The sequence below is a fragment of the Colletotrichum aenigma genome (genome assembly GCF_013390185.1).
Source record: "Colletotrichum aenigma strain Cg56 chromosome Unknown KSG_Cg56_contig01, whole genome shotgun sequence".
Classification (NCBI taxonomy): Eukaryota; Fungi; Ascomycota; class Sordariomycetes; order Glomerellales; family Glomerellaceae; genus Colletotrichum; species Colletotrichum aenigma.
In genome coordinates this window covers 6,620,249-6,644,797 of record NW_023500907.1, presented here as the reverse complement: position 1 = coordinate 6,644,797, position 24,549 = coordinate 6,620,249, and the positions used below count along the sequence as shown (strand labels likewise).

At 53.2% G+C, this 24,549-nt stretch overlaps 10 protein-coding genes across 10 annotated transcripts; 4 read left to right on the top strand and 6 right to left on the bottom strand.

The window, feature by feature from the left end:
* Nucleotides 1-206: 206 nt before the first annotated feature.
* On the top strand, nt 207-2,585 carry CGCA056_v001768 (uncharacterized protein; the record flags this gene model as incomplete). The annotated part of the gene is made up of 4 exons (XM_037317028.1): nt 207-500; nt 1,013-1,307; nt 1,361-2,532; nt 2,580-2,585. The coding sequence occupies 4 exons, from the start codon at nt 207-209 to the stop codon at nt 2,583-2,585; spliced, it is 1,767 nt and encodes a 588-aa protein (XP_037186200.1).
* A 638-nt stretch (nt 2,586-3,223) lies between these two features.
* Nucleotides 3,224-5,505, top strand: CGCA056_v001767 (putative secreted metallopeptidase; the record flags this gene model as incomplete). Its single annotated transcript, XM_037317027.1, has 2 exons — nt 3,224-3,303; nt 3,360-5,505. The coding sequence occupies 2 exons, from the start codon at nt 3,224-3,226 to the stop codon at nt 5,503-5,505; spliced, it is 2,226 nt and encodes a 741-aa protein (XP_037186193.1).
* A 208-nt stretch (nt 5,506-5,713) lies between these two features.
* On the bottom strand, nt 5,714-7,533 carry CGCA056_v001766 (putative serine carboxypeptidase; the record flags this gene model as incomplete). Its single annotated transcript, XM_037317026.1, has 4 exons — nt 5,714-6,295; nt 6,355-6,955; nt 7,012-7,128; nt 7,181-7,533. The coding sequence occupies 4 exons, from the start codon at nt 7,531-7,533 to the stop codon at nt 5,714-5,716; spliced, it is 1,653 nt and encodes a 550-aa protein (XP_037186194.1).
* Nucleotides 7,534-9,616: 2,083 nt separating this feature from the next.
* Nucleotides 9,617-10,739, top strand: CGCA056_v001765 (putative 2-oxoglutarate-dependent dioxygenase; the record flags this gene model as incomplete). Its single annotated transcript, XM_037317025.1, has 2 exons — nt 9,617-10,000; nt 10,047-10,739. The coding sequence occupies 2 exons, from the start codon at nt 9,617-9,619 to the stop codon at nt 10,737-10,739; spliced, it is 1,077 nt and encodes a 358-aa protein (XP_037186191.1).
* A 40-nt stretch (nt 10,740-10,779) lies between these two features.
* CGCA056_v001764 (UPF0676 protein) lies at nt 10,780-12,067 on the bottom strand (the record flags this gene model as incomplete). The annotated part of the gene is made up of 5 exons (XM_037317024.1): nt 10,780-11,146; nt 11,201-11,601; nt 11,656-11,785; nt 11,856-11,919; nt 11,980-12,067. The coding sequence occupies 5 exons, from the start codon at nt 12,065-12,067 to the stop codon at nt 10,780-10,782; spliced, it is 1,050 nt and encodes a 349-aa protein (XP_037186192.1).
* Nucleotides 12,068-12,765: 698 nt separating this feature from the next.
* prlL-14 (MFS transporter prlL) lies at nt 12,766-14,636 on the top strand (the record flags this gene model as incomplete). The annotated part of the gene is made up of 6 exons (XM_037317023.1): nt 12,766-13,140; nt 13,191-13,355; nt 13,413-13,500; nt 13,556-13,649; nt 13,708-13,775; nt 13,828-14,636. 6 exons carry the CDS (start codon nt 12,766-12,768, stop codon nt 14,634-14,636), a joined length of 1,599 nt encoding a protein of 532 aa, XP_037186197.1.
* An 81-nt stretch (nt 14,637-14,717) lies between these two features.
* CGCA056_v001762 (uncharacterized protein) lies at nt 14,718-16,387 on the bottom strand (the record flags this gene model as incomplete). Its single annotated transcript, XM_037317022.1, has 9 exons — nt 14,718-14,755; nt 14,821-15,009; nt 15,073-15,140; nt 15,190-15,581; nt 15,661-15,728; nt 15,781-15,817; nt 15,872-16,053; nt 16,107-16,242; nt 16,301-16,387. 9 exons carry the CDS (start codon nt 16,385-16,387, stop codon nt 14,718-14,720), a joined length of 1,197 nt encoding a protein of 398 aa, XP_037186198.1.
* A 1,002-nt stretch (nt 16,388-17,389) lies between these two features.
* xptC-1 (Dehydrogenase xptC) lies at nt 17,390-19,478 on the bottom strand (the record flags this gene model as incomplete). Its single annotated transcript, XM_037317021.1, has 5 exons — nt 17,390-18,189; nt 18,242-18,700; nt 18,759-18,882; nt 18,943-19,229; nt 19,283-19,478. The coding sequence occupies 5 exons, from the start codon at nt 19,476-19,478 to the stop codon at nt 17,390-17,392; spliced, it is 1,866 nt and encodes a 621-aa protein (XP_037186195.1).
* Nucleotides 19,479-21,581: 2,103 nt separating this feature from the next.
* Nucleotides 21,582-21,922, bottom strand: CGCA056_v001760 (uncharacterized protein; the record flags this gene model as incomplete). The annotated part of the gene is made up of 3 exons (XM_037317020.1): nt 21,582-21,602; nt 21,658-21,780; nt 21,836-21,922. 3 exons carry the CDS (start codon nt 21,920-21,922, stop codon nt 21,582-21,584), a joined length of 231 nt encoding a protein of 76 aa, XP_037186196.1.
* Nucleotides 21,923-23,149: 1,227 nt separating this feature from the next.
* Nucleotides 23,150-23,806, bottom strand: CGCA056_v001759 (uncharacterized protein; the record flags this gene model as incomplete). Its single annotated transcript, XM_037317019.1, has 1 exon — nt 23,150-23,806. The coding sequence occupies one exon, from the start codon at nt 23,804-23,806 to the stop codon at nt 23,150-23,152; it is 657 nt and encodes a 218-aa protein (XP_037185132.1).
* Nucleotides 23,807-24,549: the final 743 nt, after the last annotated feature.

Genomic DNA, 24,549 nt, shown 5'->3' with positions numbered 1-24,549 from the left:
TGTACAAATACCTGCTTCTCGTAGCCTGCCAGGGTTGGCTCCTCGGCCCCTCAGCACCCTGGCCACTCCGGGCCCCTGCAGGGCACACTCCTTGCTGACACCTCTAAGGAAACAAGCCAGAGCCTCGTATGTCATCTTTATTTAGTTTCTCATCTCCCCATTACACCTCAGGCGACGTCTTGCATCAAAGCAGACGTTAACGCACGATGGCCATCTGCGAACTCTGCCGGAAGAACGTCCTCGAGTCAAAAAAGACATGGGACCATCATCACATCAACACCGATACCTTCAATGATGCCGCAGACTCAAACTGCACTTTTTGTCGAAAGCTAGGCGGGTTTATCAAGGCCCTCAGATTGAAGCCTCGTGTTGACCCATTCTATCGGTGGGCCATGCGTGAGACTGCCCAAATCAGGGAGACCAAGAGCTACATCTCTATCACTTTCCGTCCGGTATCTAGTCTGGACCACGAAGCATATATGGGCGACCGGCTTCCAGAAGTACGCTTTGATATGTAACCCGAAGAAGGTTTGCGTTTTGGCTTCTTCGTATCAAGCCAAGATCCTGACGTCTTTTAGACTTAGGTCCCATTCCGAGTGCGGAATCATTTGGTGATAGAACCGATTCGGAAGCGTCTCGGAGACAGATGAATACTTGGCTACACGACTGCAAGGATAATCACCCGAAGTGCAAGGCCCGCCATCCCGACCGCAGCTTCATGCCGACTCGCGTTCTGGACATTGGCGTCCCCGGCGCTGTGTCACCATCACATATTCGCGTAGTCCAAACTAAAGAAGAGACGATCGAAGACCATAACAGACGCTATATGACTTTAAGTCATTGCTGGGGCAGATCGGAGTTTGTTCAGCTCACGGCAGAGAATTTAGCCAGCTTCACATCGACCAGGATCCCGTGGGAAAACCCTTTTTCCGAGACTACCAAAAAGGCTATCTGCAGCAATAAGAACTTCTCCGAGGCTATTATAATCGCTCGGGACCTCGGAACACGTTAGATCTGGATTGACTCTGTTTGTATCATCCAAAACGATACGGACGATTGGGAGGCTGAGGCGAAGCTCATGCACAAGGTGTACCGGAATTCCTATTGCAACCTCGCTGCTGCTGATTCGAAAGACTGCCATGGCGGACTATTCCGAGTTCGCGCCAACGACGTGCTGCCCACCAAATTTGTGTCTGAACGCTTCTCCCGCAGATTCAGCAACCGCAGCTGGAGAATAGTCTCCTCCGATCTGTGGGACAGAGAGCTCCTTGGAAGCCCTCTCTATACCCGTGGCTGGGTTTTCCAAGGTATTGCCTTCCTCATTCTTTGTTTCGCTGTTTGCGGTTTCTGATGTAAATAGAACGAATGCTTTCTCCCCGCCTTCTCCAATTCGGCCGGGACCAACTGTTCTGGGACTGTGCAGCCATCTCCGCGTGTGAAGCTCTTCCTGCAGGGTTCCCGCTTTCCATCGACGAAAAGGCTGCCACAGACCGATACTGGCGTCAACGCCTGCAAGAGGCCGACATTTCCGTGCGCTCGCATGTAAAAGTCTCCGAAGGCTCTCTCGAGAAGCTATGGAAGAACGTGGTTAGGACCTACACCTCCTGTAACCTCACCAAGCACTCCGACAAGTCCAATGCTTTATGGGGTATCGCGAAGCTCTCGCGAGACATACTATGTCAGGAGTACGCCCACGGGTTGTGGTCGAGCTCCCTGGAAGAACAGCTTGCATGGCGGGTTGCTGGTGGTCCCAAAGTGGTGGACTATCAGACTGAGGAGACAGACGAGAAGCAAAACGAAACATCAACTATGACTCAGAAGACACCCCAGAAGGAGGAGACCTCCTTTCCAAGTTGGTCCTGGACTTATTTGGACGTACCGATTCAAGTTGTACCGAGATTTCGCGAACGCCATCGGTTCTACAAGGTGACTGATCATGTCGGGGGCAGCATCGGCTTCCAGTTTGAGAACCCATACCGTGGTTGGTTACCGAAAGAGACTGTGCCTCTGAGCGAGAAGCTTGAGAACATGGCTATAGGGCCGGACAACGGTGACAAGTATCGAAAGGCTCAGCTGGCCAGTACATGGAGACCAGATGAAAGGTCGAAGCTGATATCTGACAAGATCCCCGTCCAGGGACATATTTTTCGAGGCACTCTGATTTCGATATCCGGAAAGGAAGGCTGGGTGATTGCCATTGATGGTATCCGGGGTAATGCGCTGATTGAGGCTTTTCCGGACATTCAACCATCTCATAACGAGATTTCGTGCGAGTTTCTTGTTCTGGCGGCGTCTGGTGTAAAGTTCGACGAGCTGGGATGCGAGATTGGCGAGATTGGCGATGCTGAAGATGCTGATGACGCGGAAGACGATGATGAAAAGGAAGACGAACTGGATGATGACGAACTGAAAGATGACGACAGATTCGTCGCTGGGAATGACGGCGACATCCATTATTCAGGAGTGGGGATCTTAGTGAAGCGAGTTGGGGTTGACCAGTTGATGAGATTTGGGGCGGTTGCTTTCCGGCAAGTATGTTTGCGCGACTGGATTCACTTTCGTTTGGCTTGCGGTGCTAGTGTTGATCGGGAGCTTGATGCTCAGGACGGAGTGAAAATGTGGCTTGTATAAGTCCTAGTCTGCTAATTACAAGGGTGATGGATTGATAAAACCAATACATTCTTCTTGATGAACTCAATTAGATTCTTAGAATCGCCACGACAGGTGTCTCTCAAGCCAGGAGGAGGTGGTAGGCCGGCGGAAGACAATACACCTAGGCGGCGAAGCGAGACCGAAACGGCACCGGGGTCGGACTCGGACCCGACGGGACCCACTCTCGCAATACCCCACTTTGGCAGGCCCATTTCCCCAGCCACCCGTTCTACAGTCTGAAACGATTGGCTTATCATGACTCCGGGCCTCCCTTCCGATGCGTCCAGGGCTGCTCCCTTCATATCACTGACTTCCTCAACCGAGATTTAGAAACATAAAAGCAACGTTCTTCTCCTCAAAATCTCTTGTTGAGTCTTTTCCGGTGTTGCAACCGACTCATCCGATCACTCTTGGCAAGCAGCCCCATGTGCACGCCGATCGACGCGTCCAAGTGGACATGGATGCTTTCCTGAAGCAGCAGGTGCCATCGCACAAGGACGGCGAGCAGGATAGCATCTCTTGGCACTCAACACGCACCTCCCCGCCTGGTGAACCGCCATGTGCGACCAAGATGCAGGAACCGGGGTCATGGAAGGAGAAGGAGATAACGTTGGAGCAGGGAACGAACCATCATGAGGTCAGAGAAAGAAGGTCCGCAGTATTGTCTTGGCGTCCATCCGCAGTAAACATACTTATTCGTCATCCAGTTTCCGTCGCATTCGCGTCTTCATCCTCTCTCTGTTGACCTGCGCCAGTGTTTGGTGGTGGATCGTTCGCGCATCGCCCGTCAATTTCCGCCTCATCACCGACGAGATGAAGCTCAACGACGGCCGCAGCGGCCTCTCGGCCGTCCTCACAGCCGCGGTCGGGGCCTTCTTCGCCGGGCCTGTGGCCTTGGCTTCATCCGGCCCATACACGCCGTTCGAGCCAATTGACCCCCAGAATTGGGTGAACCCCGACAACATGACGTGGGACGACTGGGTGAAGCCGCCCGGCACGGACTGGTCGAACCCGGCTCGCAAGGGCTCGAACCGCAACTTCAACATCGCGCTTGTCGTCGTGGACTACCCGGACCGCAACTTCACGATCAGTCAGCCGGCGCATTCGACCATCTTCAGCAACCCGCAACCCGCTGCCGCTGACGTTGCCCGGGAGAAGGTTCCAACTTTCTATCGCGACCTGCTCAACACGCCGAATGACCTCAACCAGGGACACACGCTCCACGAATACTGGATGGAGGACTCGGCTGGGCGCTTCGGTGTCGATCTCACTGCCTTTGGCGCATATCAGCTGCCTGCGAACGGATATCAGTATGGTGTGTCTGATGACATGAATCCTGGCGCCTGTCCGACGGGAGAGACGTGCAACCTCAACATCCGGACGGATGCGCTGTCAGCCTGGCGCAACGACGTTGGTAACGACACGGCCGATGCTTTTGAGCTGGTTTTCATTCTCTCTGCGGGTCAAGACGAGTCTTCGACATGGCAGGAGTTCGGTGAGATGAAGTTCGACGGGCCTGAGGATGTTCCTGATGAATTCGGTCCTCCCAAGACTGGTAACACATCTCTTCCAAACTGGGCGCGTACTCGCTACGTTCCTTGGACATCCTGGGCCGCGGCTTCCACACTGTGGCCCAACGCCGGTGGTGGCTCGTCTACTCAGGGCGAGAACTCCGGCATGGCTGTCTATGCTCACGAGCTGAGTCACCTGCTCGACATTGGCGACAACTACAACAACCCATACGGCACCCCGTTGCGCAGAGCCTACACTGGAATTTGGTCCATGATGTCTCGAGGTTCCTTCAATGGCCCAGGCGGACCTCACACTAGGTGGCAGATCCCCGCCTTACAAGGCTCTTCGATGGGTTCGCTCCACACCCTCCGGGACAAGTTCCAACTGGGACTCATCGAACGATCCGATATCCTCTGGCTGTCTCGAGAGGCACTGGCTACCTCGGGAATCGCTGTCGCAGATTTGACAGCACGATCCGTGGATCCTGCTGACGGCCTGATGGGAATCCGCATCATCATGGATTCTGACCGGTCGCCGGCCTGCGATATCCAAACTGAGCCACTCTGCGACGGCGGAAGCTGGGACAACTACGACATCGAGGTTGTCGACCGCATGGGATCGGACAGCTTCACGCCCGACTCCGGCGTCCTGATCAGCAAGTCCAAGAACGAAGATAACCAGCCTTTCCAGTGGGTCATCGACGCGCACCCCGAAGACATTGAGCTTGTCGACTTCCACCGGCCCAACGGCTCCATCGCGATGATCACCATGGGCGACTACCGGCAGCTCGCGGACGCGCTGTTCCACGCGGGCACCGACTCCGGCAGCGAGTTCGAGTTCATTGACGAGGCCAACGATCTTCACTTTTACATCATTGACCGCCACCGGAACGACGACGGCGTTCTATATTACACCGTTGCAGTCCGTTCAATCGGCGGCGAGGGGGGTGCTAGCGTTCACGACATATCCCTTGAGGAGGGCCAGGTGACGGCTCTTGAACAGAACACGGCCACGACCCAAGGCGTCTCGTGTTCCTTCCAGCTTAGCAACAGCGGCGCATACGTGGCGGTAGACCCGAATGACGCACAACACCCTGAGGATGTTTCTGCGTTCCTCGCATCGGATGTCTACAGGTTGAGCGCCGAAGTCAAGGGAGCTGGCTGGCGGGTTGAGGTTCCTAACGCCTTGGTCACGGCCAAGTTTGGTGAAGCTAAGACGGCGTTTGTGTCGGTTGGTGCAAGTGCAGATGCTGCCGACGCAGCTTTGGTGACGCTAAAGGCCACCTCGGAGTCGGATCCTTCTGTTGCTGCAACGGCTCAGTGCAAGGTGTCGAAAGCTTGAAAGGGCAATGGCTCTTTCTTGCAGTATTACGACTGCAGTCTACTAATACCTAGAACTAGTATTGATAATACTAAACCTTGTGCATCACTTGTTTCTGTTCGTCGGTGACTGGTCGCGCAAGCATGCTCTGAAAGGTATCTCTCTTTCGTACATATGGTACTAATATCTACATAGAAATGTATATCACAGGCCATTACTTTTGAACAGCTCAGAGGCTGGGAATCGTCGCGTTCCCTTGGTAATCACCCTTCTGGGTAGTGAAGTCCTCAACGGTACCCAGAGACTTGATTCTGCCCAGCAACAGCTCAACCACACGGTACCCAGACCCAGCCGTGTACCCAGGCAACTCGTGGCCGGCCAGCTGGACCTCGTAGTACGTCAGGCCTCTCTCGTAGCCGAACGCGCCCACTACGCCGGCCTCGCTCAGACGGCCGTCGTTGTACTCGGGGTGGAAGGGCACGTAGAACTCCTGGTCCTGCGGGTACTTCTGGAAGCCCTGGAGGCCGTTCCAGGTCGTGTTCTGGAGCGCGAAGAGCGTGCCGTTGGGCGGGAGGATGTAGTCGAGGCGGCCGACGCCGATGATGGTGTTGTTGGTGTGCTCGATGACGCGCTGCAGGACCTCGTTTTGCGCGGCGGCAGGGGAGGTGTCGCTCGAGTTCGAGTTGGGGTCGCCGCCGCCGAAGACGTTCTTGGGGGTGCACTGGTACCACGCGACATGGGGCGCGTTGATTGCGTCTTGGACGTCGGTGCGGTTGAAGTAGACCTGCGCGCCCTTGGGGCTGTAGTCACCCTGTAAGACCATAGTTAGTAACTTTGCTGGACAAACTGGTGGGTAAGTGGATGACGTACCTGGTTCACGATGCCAAGCTGGGAGTACGTGAAGGGACACGTGTCGGTGATGTGGTAGATGTTGAAGCACGGGTTCGCGTCGAGGGCACCCTCGTAAGCCCAGTCAAACATGTCACACGTGTAGTTGCCGGAGGGGTCGCTGTACGGGTCGGGCAGGACGGGCCAGGGCCCCTTGGGCGGGAAGGTGGCGTACTCGTCGAGGTAGCTCGAGTAGTTGCAGTACTCGTGGGTCCAGCGCAGGGCGTTCATGTAGGTCTGGTTGAGGTTGAAGATGTTCTGCCAGGACTCGATGAAGGGGTAGATTACGGCCTGCTGCTGCAGGGTGCCGTCGCCGATGATGGGGTCGTTGATGGCGACGCCGCCGAGCTTGTAGTACTTGTCATCCTCGGCGGTGATGAAGGCGTCGGCGATGTAGGGCACGTAGTAGCCGGCGTAGGACTCGCCGGTGATGTAGGTCGTGGCGCCCTCGAGGCTGAACGTGTCGATGAAGTTGCGCCAGAAGCCGATGAACTGGAGGCCGAGCTCGACTTCGTTGGTGATGTTGGGCGTGCCCTGGCTGTAGCCGACGCCGACGGGCTGTTCGACCCAGATCACGTTGGTCCTGGGGTTGCAGGTCAGCTTAACGAGCGGATGTGATGCATCGTGGGTCTGTCTTACAAGTTGGTCCAGCTGTAGGAGTTCGGTGTGGGCGCAAGGGTGCCATCCTGCCACAGAAACGGGCCGTTCTCGGTAATCAGACCGCTGAGGGAGCTGCATCCCGGTCCGCCGTTTAACCTGAGGGTTCATGTCAGAAGCTTCTTTTCGTATCTCACGCGACATAACTCACCATATAAGAACTTCCTTGCCCGCATCGGGGTTCGTGCTCGGGAAGAACCAAAAGTACAATTGTCTCTCCTCATTGGGGTCCTGAGAGATGGGCAGCAGGCCGGCATAGGACTCTCCAACATCAAAGTTGACGTCCGGAATCGCGGTGCCGTTCACGACAAACTTCTTGGACTTCTCAGTCAAGAACTTGGACGTGTCGCGCTTCTCGACGGGCTGCTGCGCGGGAGAGGGGATGCGCGTGTGGCCCTGTCGTCGCGGGTGCTCGCGGTTGAAGGCATTGAGGGCGCCCTGGTTGAAGGTCGCCTGGGACAGTGTCCCGAACGCCAACAGTGCGCTGACGAACTTGAGATGCATGGCGATGGTAGCTTCAATGATCCCGTTGTTGGTCGCGATGGATGCGCCAAGAACCAACAGGCTTGGCGCTAGGTCTTTATATAGCGGGCTCCTCCAAGGTCGCAATCAAAAGGCAGCATTATCGTCGCCATCATCATCATCATCCACTCTGTTGATAAGACTCGCGCCATCTTTCGCGTTGATGTCACAACAGTAGGTGACCGGATCACGGCACACGTTGTGGACGTGGAGATCTCAACGGTGAACCGCTGTTTATTCGCTTGTCTACCGGACACTTCCCCGCATCGGCAATGTCGGCATTGGGGGCCATGGTCCCTTTGCTTATTGCGCGAGGTTGGTCCGGGGCAGTTGGGGCAGGTGAATTTGCGTACGGATAGCGTCGGGCGCAAGAGCTCATGCGAAGTGCCGATCGAAGACACGGTGCGGGAACAAAAGTCCCCCGTATTCCAGGGTTTTCGCGAGGAACGGCCTCTGCGCGCGAAATTGTGAACCGCCATTTCATGGTAGTGCAGCGCTACCCCGACCTGCCTGTTCAGGAAATTAGGTTCTGGCACGTCAGCTAGGCATAACCTAGCTTGCGGTGTTATCTTATCGAGTGAGGGTTCTTTTGTAGAACGGTCCAGGGTGGTGACATCATGAAGCTCATGTCCCTGGATATTAAATCGCAATCTTGTGAGTGAGGCATAAATGATTATGTGAGTTGTGATTGGATGCGGTCTCGACGGAACACTTTCCATGACACATGGTGGTTGAATCAAGCTCGCGGATCGGCTTGGCCGATTCGAAACCTCCGAGGAGCCGCCTTGGAGGATGAGCGTGGCGCCGGTAGGCTTGCCGCCAGCTGACTATGCCTGGAAGGACGTCTTGGATACGACGAACACATGCTATCTAAACATGGAAACTTGTCTTTCAGATCATCCAAAAGCCAGCGGACGGTTCAAAGCTCGCATGAGCTTCATATCACGTCACACGATGCACAGTGAGGGAGCTTTCCCTCTATGATTCTTCAACGAGCCTCAACAGATCAGCGGAATTTATGCAATTTACAATAGTATTGCTGGCAACTGTCTCACCAAAAGCAACATGCGGGGTGCTTGCGGTTCATGAACACATCGAACAAACGATTCGGTTGTTCCACCGCTAGGAGACCGCGCTGGAAACCTGCGATGCAACACTATCCAGCACCGAAGGTGGGTACACACCTCTTGCAGGTGAAATGAGATACCACGCCTTTGGCGAAGAGTCTTTACATTGCATCATCAAGTTGCCGTCGGAACATACTGCTCAACTACTGAATCTCGACTTGGGCAAGCTCACATTGAGCGAGACGGCGGGTCGAGCTCTGCTCCAGGGGATTGAATCCGCTGTGGGTCCCGCTAGGGATCACAAACTCGGAATCAGGTCACCCTGCCAGGTCCCTCACAGAGAGATCCAGTGGCTCAGATCGTCTAGTTGGTTAGGATGATACGTTGTGGTCTCCATCACTCAGCGATACCGTGTTGACGGCGGTTCGAATCCGCCTCTGAGCATCGCAATCCTTTTTGGGGTTTGTTCCTATTGTCGTCAACTCGCTTGAAGATTTTCACTTCATGCAAACTCCCACAGTCGTCATTACGCTTCAGTGGCATGACTCGGCACTCACATCGCACGTCTTAACGCGGAGCATTTTTGCATGAAGGGGGGAATTGAACTCTTCAAAGCCCTCGACTGTAGAGCCAAGCTTCACTGTAGTAGCCCAGGCCTTTAAGATCGCACGGAGCCGGACGCGACCGGCCGGCCCTTGTGCGGTAAGCCTCACATGGGACGGTGTTCATCAGATGCTTCTATTGAACTACGTGCTGTCAGACGAACTCTAGAATGCGCTGATTCGCCGGTTGCTTCTGGCTTCGCAGATGACGTGCGCTTCCTTCGAGGTCGCGCCATACCCCGCGCTGCCGGGGTTCGGCGCCGGCAACGGACCCTTCGACAGACACGCCGCTCGGACGGGCGGGTGGCCGGGGATATCTTGACCATGCATCTCTTAGTCCCGGAAAAATTGATCTAACTTTATGACATCTAATGACAGCGTTCAAATGAGACGACCATGTCGCAAGCACACACCTTCACCGAGATACCCCGCATAGACCTTTCCCTCGCGTCTGACCCCGCGACTGAGCCGATTCTTCTCGATCAACTCCGGGATGCGCTCATCAACGTCGGCTTCTTGTATGTTATCAATCATGGCGTTCCCGAAGTAACGATATCAAATGTCGTCGAAGCCCTGCCAACATTGTTCGGCCTGCCCGCCGAAGTGAAGGATGAAATTGCGCTGAGGAATTCCCCGCACTTCTTGGGATACAGCGGGGATGGATCAGAGACTACTGCTGGGAAGAGTGATCGTAGAGAGCAGGTCGAGTTCGCGACTGAGTTGGAAAATGTGTGGAGGGAGGGTGTGCCTCTGCGAGAAAGACTGAGGGGCCCTAACCAGGTAGGTTATCGCTGCGATGAGGATTGAGCTTGGCTGATGAGTGCAGTGGCCTTCTGGTTTCCCCGAGCTACGCCCAATCATCGAGGCCTACATTGCTGAGATGACAGGGCTCGGCCAGAGATTCTTACACCTGGTCGCAAAGGCGCTCTCGCTGCCACCAGATACCTTTCTGCCGTTCCTATCGGACCAGCATCGGCTGAAACTGGTTCACTACCCAGGGTTACCAGAGAGCGAGGCTGGAGGCCAAGGCGTTGGGCCTCACAAAGATTCTTCAGGGTGGTGGACTTTCTTACTGCAGGCTTCGCCGCCACATATCAAGGGTCTACAGGTGCTCAACAAGAACGGCGACTGGATCGACGTGCCTGTTTTACCAGGGTCGTTCGTCGTGAACACTGGCCAGGCCTTCGAGGTTGTCACGAATGGAGTCTGCAAGGCAACGACGCATCGCGTGCTTTCTGGCTCTTTAGAGAGGTTCAGCGTGCCCTTCTTCCAAGGTGTCAGGCGGGACTTGACAAAAGAAGAGGCAGTAGGGACGTTGAAGGAGCACTTCGAGAAGCCCGAGATCAGAGGTCTATCACTAGAGTCCGATGAAGGAAGGGAGATCGACTCGGCCTTCCTGAAAGGCAAGTATGACACGTGGGGTGAGAATCAATTGCGGACGAAGATTCGGAGTCATCGGGATGTCGGACAAAAGTTTTACGCAGATGTGTTTGATAAGTACCTCAACGATGACCAATAAGGATTCCACTTCACACCCTTTGCGACAGTCAAACCTTTAGCTAGTCGTAATATTTGGCCTTGACGCCTTTCACAATCTCCTGCTCAGAGATCTCGCTTCTCGCTTGCTTGTTCTTGTTGACGCCCGCCCGAACTCTAGCCTTGACCCACTCCCCTGCGGTGATACCAGCCAACTCCGAGTTGGCATTCGAGTCATATCCCAGTCGCTCAAGGACTTTACTTTGCACCGGTCTCAGCTCAAGACTATCCTCGGGACGAACAAAGTAGAGAACGCCCAAGCGATCAATACCAGCTTGGTCAGGAGGCGGCACCACGACTCGGTGGATGCTGCTCTTGAGGAAGCCATTTGTGAGGAACTCCAGAGCATCTGCCACGTTGACCGTGATGCTTCCATCATACGGCTTGACCCTGTCGCATCAGATTAGTTATGTCTTCGAAGAAGTGCATAGGCCGGAAACTTACCACTTCCAACCGCCATCGTTCCCACGAACTTGCAACGCTGCGACGGGTTGTCGGAACAGAAGGGTCAGGCTTCCGAAGTCAGTGTGGCCCTTGACCCAGACGTTCTCGAGCTTTGCATTCGTCTCATCATCGCGCGCGTGATACTTCATGTATCGCAGGTGGCAGTCTGACAGGGCGTCGTCGTATCTGTGTCGGCCCGCGAAGTAATCTTCCGGAAGTTCCAATATGATTGCGAAGAGAGTGAGAAGTTTCTGCACAATATTGTTGTGAATGTGGCGAGCGAAGTGTTCGATCTCCTTCTTGTTCTCGTTGATCACGTTTGGCTGAGGACGCTCAAAGGCTGGGATGAACTTGGGGATGTTGAAGATCTCGGTGTTGTCAAACACTCCTGGACGGACTTCCTGGAGGCACTCCTGTGAGTGACACGTCAATCATTCTGAGCATAGCAAACATACCCTTAGACCCAGCGGTTTGTAGCCGTTGTAACCCCCATTCTCGAGGTCAGCTCGGTACTTGAGCTTGTCTTCCGTTGGCAGCTCAAAGACAGACTTGCCGATGGCAAATTGACGGTCCACCTCTTCTTGACTGAGTCCAAAATTGACGATATAGAAAAAATCCAATATTTTGAATCGCATCAAATAGCTGTTTGGATAACGCCTCCTTGCCGCCCGGTTGGTCGAACTTGGAAAGATCCAAAGTTACAAGGTCTGCCCATTCCACTGCAAGCCGAGGTGTGAGCGAAGGACTCAGAATTTGAAGCCATCTCCATGCATACTCACGTTCATGTTTTGTTTCGGGGACTTGATAATACACAGGCAGTGAGGTCTTGTGCTCGCTAGCTGGTGCTCGTTGGACTGCAGCCGCCATGTCTGGCTTTCTGATCATGATTTACAATAGATTACTAGAGCTTTGAGTATTGGAATTGTTCCACGAGATGATTTCATGCGATTCGCCGTTCGGCCTCTTCATAACCCCACAAAAGCATCGTTGAGCCGTTCACTATCTAATGCCCGACAGATACACATTTCCCGTACTCGGCCCGCTGTCGTGGGAATGGGTGTGCATGGGGTACGGCATCCGCATCTCGTCATCGCGGGGTCCGATTGCGAATGCAAGGATTATCGTCGGACGTCGCCCGCTCATTGCAACCAACCTCACTCAATGACAACAGCTGCGGTTTGGATACCCATTGCCCTGGTTGAACGGCCCCCACGAAAGGATTGTTCATGAGGGAAACGGAGGATTTATCGCGGAGTTGCAGCCCGAACGCCTGCTGCATCCCACGCTGAAGAAGCGGCAGCGAATCATCCCTTCGCATATACCTTGCTCGCGATTCTAGCATTCGATGACATGATCGGGATTTTTGTCTGAGCTCGGCTGATGTCCGTTGGTCATTGTAATTTTGAGGATGATGCATGTCTTGGCACGTCGGTTATCGCCAAATCGACGAGGTGGGCATCGATGCCATTAAAACTCAACGGCAATGTTTTTCCCGCTTCCATGACCCGACCTTTGCATTCTACGTTGAAGCTTTCTTGATACCAGAGTCATCGTATTGACCCAATATGGCCGACTCAAAGGACATATCGACGCCGACCCAGTCATTGCCAGACCACGGCGAGCCCAGCAAAGCCGACGGACTGACGTTTGCCAGGCGCGGAGAGCAAGTGGACGAGACCACGGCAGTCAGCGATGTCTCCGGCTTCCACGCTGAACGCATGCGGGCGCGGTCACTTCTCACTGCCGCGGAGGAGAAGGCCCTCATGAGGCGCGTCGACTTCCGCATCATGACAATTTGCTCGCTGTTGTTTCTGATGAAAAACATTGACGCCGATAATATATCAAACGCGCGAATCATGAACAAGGGGACTTCTAGGAACATCATGACGCAGTTGGACATGACGTCGGATGAGTACAATTTGCTCAACGTTTTGTACTATGTAAGATGCATCCCGGGACGTGAAAGGTGCGAACTTACTGACGCAGAAAGGTACCATACATCGTTCTCGAAGCGCCTTCGAACCTGTTGTTGAAGAAGTTCAGACCGAGTGCTTGGCAGTCAAGAATCATGATCTCGTGGGGCATTGCTCTGCTTTGCCATGTGCCCGTCAGCAACAAGGGCGGCATTTATGCAACACGGTTCATACTTGGAGCAGTGTGTAACCCATGAAACTTCCAAATTAGTTTGATGCTAATTTTTCCCAACCTTTAGTTTGAGGCCGGAATGTTCCCGGGAGTCATTCTTCAGATGACATATTGGTACAGACCCGATGAAATGTCCATCCGTCTGCTTTATTTCTGTGAGCACCAGACCCTAGAACAAGTAGCTGAACTTGAGACTCACCATTACTGGAGATGTTCTAGGAAATCTGTCTGGGATCTTCAGCGGTATTCTGGCCTTTGCTTTTGACACGGTTTCCGGTAGCAGAGGGCTTTCAGGATGGCAGTGGTAAGTCTTGTTATCAGTAATCCAACGAAAGTGGTTAGAGCACCAACAGCATCTCCAGGCTATTTCTGGTGGAAGGCCTTATCACCATCGTACTAGGAACAGCTGTCTACTTCTTACTTCCTGATTGTAGGTTCCGTTGACTGCCTTGACATCAAAGGGTACCTACTGACACAACTAGTCCCACCGACCGCCAAATGGTTGAGCGACAAGGAAAAGGCCTTCATCCAAGCCCGACTACCAGCAAACGCACCAAGGGCCGAGGAGATGAACTTCAATTGGAGTGAAATCGTTGACTCGCTTAAGGATCGTCGACTCTGGCTTTTCACTGCCATTTGGGCTACTTTCACCGTCGGCACTTCTGGAGTCCGCTTCTACCAGCCAACCGTTATCGCAAACCTCGGATTCACCACGATTGCCAGGGCTCAGCTGCTCAACCTGCCCATCTCAATACTAGCAATCTTTGTCATTGGCGTCACCGGTTTCTTCGCAGACAAAGGTCTCATTCCGAGACCTCTATACCCTCTTGGAGTTTTCGCCGTTATTCTTGCCTGTTATGGAGTTCTCGTTGCGTACCCCTCCAACGGCGCCGTCTATGCTGCGACCCTCATCGGCAATGCCTTCACCGCCGCCTTCTTCCCGCTGATGTGGCCCTGGCGTGTGCAAACTACTTCTAGAGCTACAGGATCTGCGTTCAGTATTGGGTTTGTGAATAGTTACGGCCAGATTGGCGGCGCCATCGGCCCTCAGATTTTCAGATCGAAATACGCGCCGCGGTATCAGACCAGCTTTGCTGCTGCGATGGCGTTAGTCGGCTGTTGTGCCATCATCACCTGCATAACGTGGTGGGTTACGAGGAAGACGGAGTCGGATACTCGTCGGTTGAAGAGAGCAAGAGTTCGCGCCGAGAGGGAAGGATTGGCAGTTCTCGACGATGTCGTGGATCGTGACTTGAACAAGAAGCGTAGCGATGACGAGGAAAGCTCCTAATTAGATTATCTATAAGTATCAATATCTGGGATCATCAATCGATGAGTATGTACTGGCAGTTGATGATGAGTATGTACAACGCTATGCGCCGGAAGGTGTCAGACCGGCGAGTGAGTAGACTGTGGAACAGCGTTTTCTGATCCCTCACTACATGACGCGACCGAAATTTCTCTATGCTTCTGACTCTGTTCCGGTAACGAGACCATCTCTGCTCCATACGCAGAGTGTCGTCTGGATTTGGACTCTCCAATCGCCTTTTCCTTTGGCTTCATGAACAGTGTTCTCCACAGTTGACCGGCGTTTGGCATGCACGCAACAAATACGCCAACGCAGAGCTCGGTGAACGTCCAGACATAGACCCAAAGTGCTTGAGCTAAGACTTCGGTCAGCATCTTGAAATGATGGACATGTCGCGGACTCGCGGACTCGGACTCACATGTTACGTTGCTATCTGTCATGAAGCGGACCATTGTGTGGATCCGAATGGCGCTGACGGCAGTAAGGCTGGATTTTGTTAGTGATGAAGTGACGTGTTTGATGGATGTTAACTCACAACAATCCCACACTAAACATCAGCATGACTCCAATCTTTTTCCGCAAAATCAAATTCAGCTTGTAAAGCTGCGTCAACGGCAAAATCAGCATCCAGACGTCCAGGATGATGTTGATGATGGCGTTTGACAAGATGAATCTGTTAAAGTCGAGGCATCTCTCGTTCTTGTAGCTCTCATTCTTATCCCAGCCTGTCCAATACAGCGACAAGGGTCGGCACTGTGCAAAGGTCAGGATTATGTAAATGAGTCCGACAAGAAAGTTGAGACCATGGGTGGCCCAAATGATTGTTCGGAAGCCGCGTGTTGGGAAAATTCGAAGAAAGAAGAACAGCACTGATGCTTTGAGGGTCATGAGCCCTACAACGTAGAGGATTTGTGTCGCAAACAACATCTTGAGGTTTTCAAATATTAGCCATTGCGCTGTTCTAACATAAACCTTACAGTGATTGTCTTATCAAGCGGTTGCTTACCTGAAGGAATTCAACCATCTTGGTGGGCGTGACTGTCCATACAGGATTTCCGAGACCGATGTTCAAGGCTTTAAAACGGTCAGCCAAATGTACAACAGCGAGGGGTTTTGAATCAATCACATCGATAAATCAAGGGCACCAAAGGAATAGTGCAAACCTGCGCTGTCCGCATCAGCAAGGTCCCGGAGCTCATAATGGCGGCCCAACTGACGTATCCAGTGATCGCCATGAAATCATCTGCACCCCAAGGGAGAGGATTTAAGACTTTGTTAAGTATTCTGATGCCGATGAACAAAGTTGGCAATGCAAACAGTATGCCAGTGAGATATCGCGGAAGGGCTGTGTTGTCCGCAACCGTCACTCCACAGGCATTTGCCGAAACTCTCACGGAATCTGCGTCCAACATTAGCAACAACTCCGCCCCTGCTAGGCTGAAAGGCTCTCACCCAAAAGCTCTGCCATTGTGCAGTTCGCCTTGATACAAGGCGCGACTAGATCCGTGAAAGTGGTGTCGGCGCAGAGGCAAGCGGCGTCGAGCGCGCGGCATGGCGACCTTGGTAATGCGTCCATCACACAGATAACCTGGCAAAATGTGAGCCATATTCGTATTGGTACGTAATCAGAGAACCTCGGAACCTACTGCGCAGTTTGGATAGCTCGAATAGCCAAACCCGGTCACCATTCTCGCGCTGGCAGCCAACGCCGCGAGGAGGTGGGATTTCCTCATGATTCCTTCGGCTCCGGGAGTCGTGTACGAACAAAATGACGTTCAGATTTCAAGACAGGGTTGCGGGGCTCACTCCCAATATCTATGCGAGGATTAAGTTTCTGGCAAAAGTGGCGACCGAGACACTGCCTCGCTGGCTTACGCCGGAGAAAACGAAACAGTAAAAGCATAGGCGCACCGGCGCGAGCCTCAGATCATCCATGGAATGAACAAAGCGCTTCTTCTGCGTGAGATTTTCATCGGTGTTAAGATGCTGGGAAGGGGAAGCCGCCGAAGGAAGGATGTCCGCATCCGTTCAAAGATCACAAATGGTCACCGGACGATTCAGCGACACCCAATGAATGTGAAAGAATTATGGAGGATCTAGGCTAGGAACGCCTAGATCTGGGACCAGACCTCCGGAAACGGAAGGCTGTCACCAATGCGGAGAACAGACTCGGGCACCGGTACTCGGCTTGTCCAGTGTCTCACTACTTTGTCTCACCTCCACTGTTGAAGATTCCGTGAGACATGCGGCTAACCTGGCTCCTGGTGACGTGCACATCTCACCTTGGTCGTGAATTATCCTGCAGCCAATGCCCCAAAGGATGTTGGAATCCATTCACAGAAAGACAGACGACATACAGATCCGTCTGGGGCGTCCAATGTAAATATTTACAGAGCTTGTCTACATGAAGATGAGTCTAATTCGGCTTTATCACTTAAATCATCTCGAACCTTTCGATCTGCCGAGCTCTTGCATTAGCCATGACTTCATGTGGCTTACTGTGAAGTCGAACAGGCCTTCAAGCCATTCGCTCAGCAGCGCATCAGCCAACCCTTTCTGGGTTCTTTGGAACGAAGTTTAGGGAGCAAAGTAGGTGATTTTATTATTTTCAACTTTTACACAAAGACTTGCCTTTGCACCGATACCTCCCCTGAATCATGTTTTGCCATGACTGCCTCATCCGCCGGGCGCCAAAACACATGACGGTGGTGAACATGCGTTTCCCACAGCCACGTTTAAGTAGTCTTGATAAGATCCGCAGCCTTCTCAGCCACGGCGTATACGGTGGATTGCAGATGGCAAGCGGGGATCAACGGGATGACACTGGCGTCCACCACTCTTAGCCCCTCAAGACCATAGACGCAAAGCGTGGGATCTACCACTCCGCCATGCTCCAGGGGTTGCAAGCTGGCGGTACCGCTTGGATGAGCAAAGCTGGCGTACAAAGAGTTTCTCACTGCCTCGGCGATAGCTGCATCACTGGTAATGTTCGCGCCAGGAAGAATCTCCAGAGGTTGGCGCACGGCAATTGACTTGCTGCCCATGAACTTCCGCATGGCCTTGATACTCAACACAAGCATCTCAAGATCGGCAGGGTTCTGGAGGACGCCGAAGTCGATGATCGGTGTCGTCGCAGGGTCTGGATCTGTGGTGTTGATCGAGACCGTGCCACGCGAAACAGGCTTCTGGAAGGCGATGCCTGCTCCAGCAAAGCCTCCGAAGGGTACTTCGAGAACGCCTGCCTCGGGGTTGCGGTAGAGCTTAGCAAGAGCTTTTCGTTGCGCAAGGAAGCCTTCAACGAGTTCAGGATGCTTGCTGTAGATATCGGGGAGGAAGTCCCCGGCATTTTGGGCTTCGATACTGGCGGTGAGGTTCTCATACTCGGGAGTGAGATCTTGGAGCGACAAAAAGACGATGTTGTTGCCACGTGCGTGGGTGAATGGTCCAGTGCGATTGGCAAAGTATTCGGCCTCGGAGGCATTGAAGAAAGCGGGATCGTTCATTGCATCGCTACCAAGCTCAGGGGGATTGCCGTCTAGAGAAGAGTCAGTCTTTTCGCTCCAGCAGCAAGATACTCCAATACTCACAGTTGTACAACATCAGCATCCAGGGATGATCTTGGTAGTTGGCACCAACTCCAGGAAGATCGGCAACCACCTCGATGTTGAGGGATTCAAGCAACGCAGCGGGCCCTACACCGCTCTGCTGAAGGATTCGTGGGGTTTGCACTCCGCCAGCAGCAAGCAGGACCTCTCTGTTGGCTTTGATAAGGGATGTTTCTCCGGTATCTCGGGAGACAACGTTGACGCCAATCGCCTTCTTGTCTTCGAACTCCACCTTGGAAGCGTAGTGCTTGATGAGTAGGTTCATGTTCGCACGAGTTCCTGCGATAGGATCGTAGTAGCCCGTTCGGGCAGTGGAACGCGTGACATTCTTTCCTTCGGAGTTTTGGGGCAGTTGAGCAACTCCAACATTGTTGCCGCCAGCTCCGTGGTCATTGAGAACAGGGATTCCAAGGTCCTTGATCCACGCGTCTCTTTGGATTCCTGTCACCCCGTCAGCACTTTCGATCCTCGCATATCCCGCATTCAGCATGTAACAAACCTACGTCAGGCCACTGCCAGGACGGGAAGCCGACCTGGATGGGGCCGTCGCCGTATGTGCTCGGGTCGTAGGAGAAGTTGTACTTGTCGACATATTCTTGGGCGGGGAGGTGGAACGTCGTGGACTAAAATTGGCGCTCGTCAGCTGTAAGTCTCGTGCGAAGTCAAGTTTGAGGTGTGCTTACTTTCTTGAAGTATTCAAAAAGGCTTTCCCAGTTCCAACCAGGGTTGCCAAGCTCTTCCCAAGCATCGTAATCCGCCTTCGACCCTCGATCAAAAGCCATGCCATTGACCGTCGAGCCACCTCCGACAACGGTACCTGTCTGGACTCCCGATGTTCGGTTGTTGAGACCGGGCTGCGGGATGGACAGAAGTTGTCTCATGTCGTTGGGGTGGGTATTGGAAGCATAATAGGGAATCATGACGTCCCAACTTCCGTCGAACTCGCCGTACTCCACGACCAGAACCGAGACTAGCGCAGTCAGTTGTCGGGAGCTTTCGGCTTCCTTCATTCAAACAACTTACCATCTGGATCTTCGGTCAAGCGGTTGGCCACAACCAGGCCACTTAAACCTCCGCCGACAATGACATAGTCGTAAGCGCCCGCAAGTTCTGCAGCGCTCCGCTTTGCGAACTTGGCAGAGACTGGATCAGCGATTGTCAGTTGGCTTGAGATGAGCGCAGCCAAGGCCGCGGCTTTGAAGCTTCGTGTGACGTCCATGATTGCCGGGAGTGTAGGACCGAGAGATCTGCCTGGACGAGCCGGAGAGGAGAGAAAAGCCAAACAGTGGCGGCACTTGATCTTTTAAGAGTCGTGGCCTGACTGAGTGGCGCGCCAGTCTAGACCAAGACTTCATTTCCGCGCATCACTTGAACCCCTCCCTCACGGCATGCAGCCTACGGTCCATAGAACGAACATCGTCTAGTGGGAAGTTACCGGCAGCCAATTCTTCAGACTGCGCAAGCAAAAATCGGGAACGAAACCCATTGTCCAATCGCACGGCACGATTCATCGTGGCGTGCGTCCAGGGATATATCGACCTTACCGCCAAGTCACGGGCGCACGGCAGATATGGCTACCCGTCCGATGCAGAGATGGCTGTTCTTCCGCGTCTCTGGAGCTTCTCATAGGGCACCTCGGATAAGTGGTGTTGAACCCTGTCAGCACCCAGTGGACCCCTGTCATTAACCCCGTAGGACACATGGGTTTCGGTTGACGGCCGCAAGGGAGCTGCCGGATAGTGGTTTATATCCATGTCAGCGACTACGCTGATTGGGTAGCTGTTCTGTCAATTGCCAGAGCGATGTCACGCTGTGTCTGCCGCTCGGTTCGATGCTGTAAGCACTAAGTATATTGGTCTCATTTTGCGAAGGTTTACTCGAGCGGAGGCGAGTGCTCTGCGCGATTAATACGAAATCTCCCTTAAAGGCAAGTTTCCCATACTCAGAAATCGACGGCATGAGACTGTTGAGGTGCGTCATCTGAGATTTATCCAAAGTCTGATGAAGAGCCCCGTTAGTCGACTAGCCGGTCTCCGATTTTCATCATGGACGACTATTTCAGTGAAGATTTTGTCGAAGAGTAGGAAGAATGAAGGCGTACAGGCGGCGCCACTACACGAGACATGGGTTTCATGGGAGACCAGTGTTGCTGGCAGTCTTCTGCGGTATGGACTCATCACACCGCACGCGTCAGATTGAATATTCACGAAACTCGATCATTGAACATTGGCAATCAAGAATACTCCTTCGTAGTGGCCGGTCGTGCTTTCAGCAAGCATGGCACATCAACTAGTAGTATCATGCTTTTGTCTATCGATCAATAGATTCGGCAGAGCTCATCATTGAAAGACCTAGCACTATTCCCAAATACTAGTAATTGAAAGCTTCACAGAGCTCTCCAGATAATATCCCGACGCGGCCGCTGGGGCCGCTCGCCCCTGCACGCCACGAACGTCAGGCCAGGTTCCCTCGTTTTAATTACGGCCTGGATAGCGAGATCCCTGACGTTCCATTCATGCTCTCGCAACAATGAGCTGACCGTTGGTTCGGATCATTGCTGTGAAAATACACCACTTTTAAGGCATCACTGAAAGACTTTTGCTTTGCGAGCAAATGACGATAAGTTATAACAGCATGACAGCACATGCAGTAATAAGCATGAAGATAGCAGCGACGATGATAACGATTATGATAGTAACGATGAGTATAATCATAAAGGGAATCCTTTTTTAACATAGTTCATAGGTAAGGCAGTAGTCCGTCCGGTTAGCTCAAGAGCCTAGGGACATCCGCAGGGATAGCAAAAGTCAACTGAAAAGTGAAGTGAGCACGGTTGGATCTGTGAAGCTACCGTAACGTTCGTTACCCTCAAGGCCTCCTTGATCTCAATGCTTGTAATCCTCTCTTCTTTTGGAGCCTACTTCATAGACCTTGCACTAGGACTAATTCGAGAGACGTCGAAGCCGATGGTCAGAATACAGACATTGCATTCGACAATTCAAAATGGTAGCGTCTTGTGTATCGGTGAAATACTCTGCATGGTCGGTAGAGAAAGGGAGCATAGGTTTTCTATCTGCCCTCTTCGTTTGAAGTCCATTCGATAGGCTGATTGCAGATTGCGTCGCTCACAAGTCTTACGCTTTGTCTCACTCCATTCACTGCTGCGAATAAAAAAACGGGCTCGATAAGTTCGTTCATTATCATGCTAGTTGCACATTACACTATCGAAATCCCAAGTCCTGCATGATGAGGAAGCGAGAATGGTATCTATCAAAGTAACATCAAACCGTCGCCAACTCGGCAAGAGTCCTGCTATTGCCGATTACAGATCGCAGCACTCGCACTATGTATAGTATTAGAATCGTGTATGAATTGTCGATATAGGAGGAGAGACATACGCTGACGGAGGTGGGACCACCGGGGGAGGCGGCCTGGGAGCACTGGGCAGGGCTCTGGGTCTCGGTAGAGGCGCAGGGGAAAGCGCCAGGCTTGCCGATGGCATCGCAGACGGATTGAGGAGACTGTGAAGTTTGGCCCATCAGCAAACATGTCAGACATCGGGGGTTTTGTGCTTACGCATTCGTTGGTGCGGGTCCTGCAAGCAGCAAAGGCAGTCTGCGCCAGGCAGAGAGACAGGAAGGCGACAATGGCGGAGGACTTCATTTTGACGATGTTGGTGTTTTTTCGAAGAGATTCTTGACGAGGTTTGAATAAGGCGCAGGTTCCAAACGAAGTTGCGATATCGATAGAAGATGATGCAAGACTTGCAAGCCGTATGTGGTCTCCTTTATATCCAGACTGTCGGTATGGACCGCCCACATCGTCATGCGCCTTACCCCTTGGTACCCACCTCGAGACTGTCGGGGAGCATAGCATTGCAGGGATCATTTAACATCTGGAAACAGCGATCTTCGCAAATGGAAGCATGGACCCTAGGAGTTGCGACACCACCGCCCCTTTGGAAGGCCTCCCTCTGGTATGCGGAACCCGCCCAGCTTGATCTCCGGCCCATGAGGCGTACGTAGTCCCAGCATGTTCGTCCCATACTGTGGAGAGTCGCGCATTTGCGCAGAAAGTATAATTCTGGTGTTGCGCCGAAAGAGGAAAAAGAGCTGCACTTGGTACCACTTCCTTGAGTCAGTTGTCGTCGGTTGAGACAACAAACCGATTGAGCAACTTTCCCTTTTGGCTCGAGAAATGCAGAATTGAGAGACTTGGCAATAAACACGCTCTTTACCGCGCGGTTTCGGCAATACTTTTGACTTTCGCAGAGAGCGGCTGGTGCCGGAAGTTTGTGGTCAAGCCAGCTTTCGGCGCTGCGATGACGCATTGGCCGTTGAATTGACAAGGGGGTTTCCATCGAGGTGTTCTCCGTCTAAAGTAACGACCACTTGCAATCAGCTTGATGCACTGAATCTGGAACATGGGAACGAATTTTCGTCGCGTGCACAAGCGCTTCAATGGGGCTGATGGCGCGCGACCGCCTTAGAGGTGGCAACCGCTGGGAACACCGGCGTCGGATTTCCCTGTAGTCCGAAGAAGACCCCAGTATTTACACGACGTCATGACACGGCAGCCGACAGTTGCTGGGCTGATACGCGTTAAGACGATGGCACAGGATGGAAAGGCATTCTGACAGTGGACGGACTGCGTTGGCATTGGGCAAAGTGGTTGAGTTGACAATAATTCTCATTGGGAGGTTGAATGTTGTTTATTGAGACTTTTAAAAACTGAGATCGGTTATGTGATCAGGTCTTTTTGTTGGCAGGATTACTCCGCGTCTCCCACAATACGTGAAGTTCCACCGTGCCCTGGCAGTTGCCCCATGACACGAGCCTTCATGATATCAACATGCATGCAACACGTGCTGGGAGATAGGCTCTGTAACCTTTAATACCGACGACGACGGCCACTGACACTGCTTCGACCAACTCGCATGATCTCGTCCAAGACCATCCAGAACATCCACGCTTTGAGGTGCTCGTAAGCCCACCTCTTCGTCGACTCTGGCGTCGCGCTGTATCCAACAGCCCACAGCCCAGCAACAACCCCACAGACAATGCTCCTCCTCAGCATCTCGCTGGTTCCGAATTCAGCCAGAGCCAGAAGCATCGCCTCGCAGATGATGTACGGCCAGTAATTTGACGGATGCCATACAAATCCCAAGGTCGAGCCTCTCTCAATGCGACCATTCCGAATGACATTGCCACTGCTTCCGGGAAAGACAATGGCGAGAGGGCGAGTCAGGCCCGCAATCTGCCATTGGAAGTAGCAGGCCGAGAGCATGACGATGCCGGCGCAGAGGCGGTCGATGAAGGAGCTCCCCTCCACGTTCAAGACCCAGACGACGGGCGTGAAGGGGATGGATGCGGTGTAGAGGAGGACGATGAGCGCGACGGCAGCCAATTGGCGAGTCAGGATGTTTGCTGTGCTGGGTGGGCCGGACCAGGTGCTGTAAGGTGCCGGCTGTGGGTCCGGGCCCGGAGCGGAAGGCGGGGTGCGCGGGGATCGCGGGGCGGAGGACGTGGCTCCGTCGAACTTGGACATGTTGTCGGACTGGAAGGAAGATTGAAGGGCCTGTTGATTCTTTTTTTCTGGTGACCTTTTCTTCACAATTTTGCGTCTCGAATTTGGAGATGCAGAGGAACTTTGGGCGTTGCTAGGATGCAAATGATTTGGGTTCGCGCAAATGGCGAACTAGAAACTTCGACCTCTACACTACGACAGGAACGTGAGCTGCGAACCTCTCAAACAGGACTCACTGCAATCCGAGGGCTGACGCAGTATTTATGTTTGTTGGCTACAGCTGTGCCTCTGTTAGCCAGGCTGGCTGCTGCCTCGCCGTGACACTCATCGCCTGAGTAACTGTACCAGATCCTTCTGCTTCCAGCTAGATAGTTTCGAGAGGCTTCGACAGGGATCCTCAGCCACTACATCAGGCAGCTGCAGCGCACCAACAGGAATCGGCCCACTTGCAACGGTGTCCAATTGTTAAAGCGAACTTCACTCGTCCTGAACTCCCAGTACGCCGGTTCGTAGGAATGCCAACAGGCAGGAGCGAGATTGCGTCGTGCCACAGTCCTAGGTTACGTTAGTACCGTGCATAGCGGCGCAGGCGGCGAAGCTTGATTGTGGCTTCGGTGGGACTGATGCAGGAACAACGCACCCCACACAGCCACGGTGTCACATGATTCGAAGAACTTGGTGGTCAAATACCGAGAAAGCCGGAAGCGAAGAATTTTGAGATCAGGGCGGCTCTTGTTTAGAGTCTGTCACGGGTTCAGGGTCAA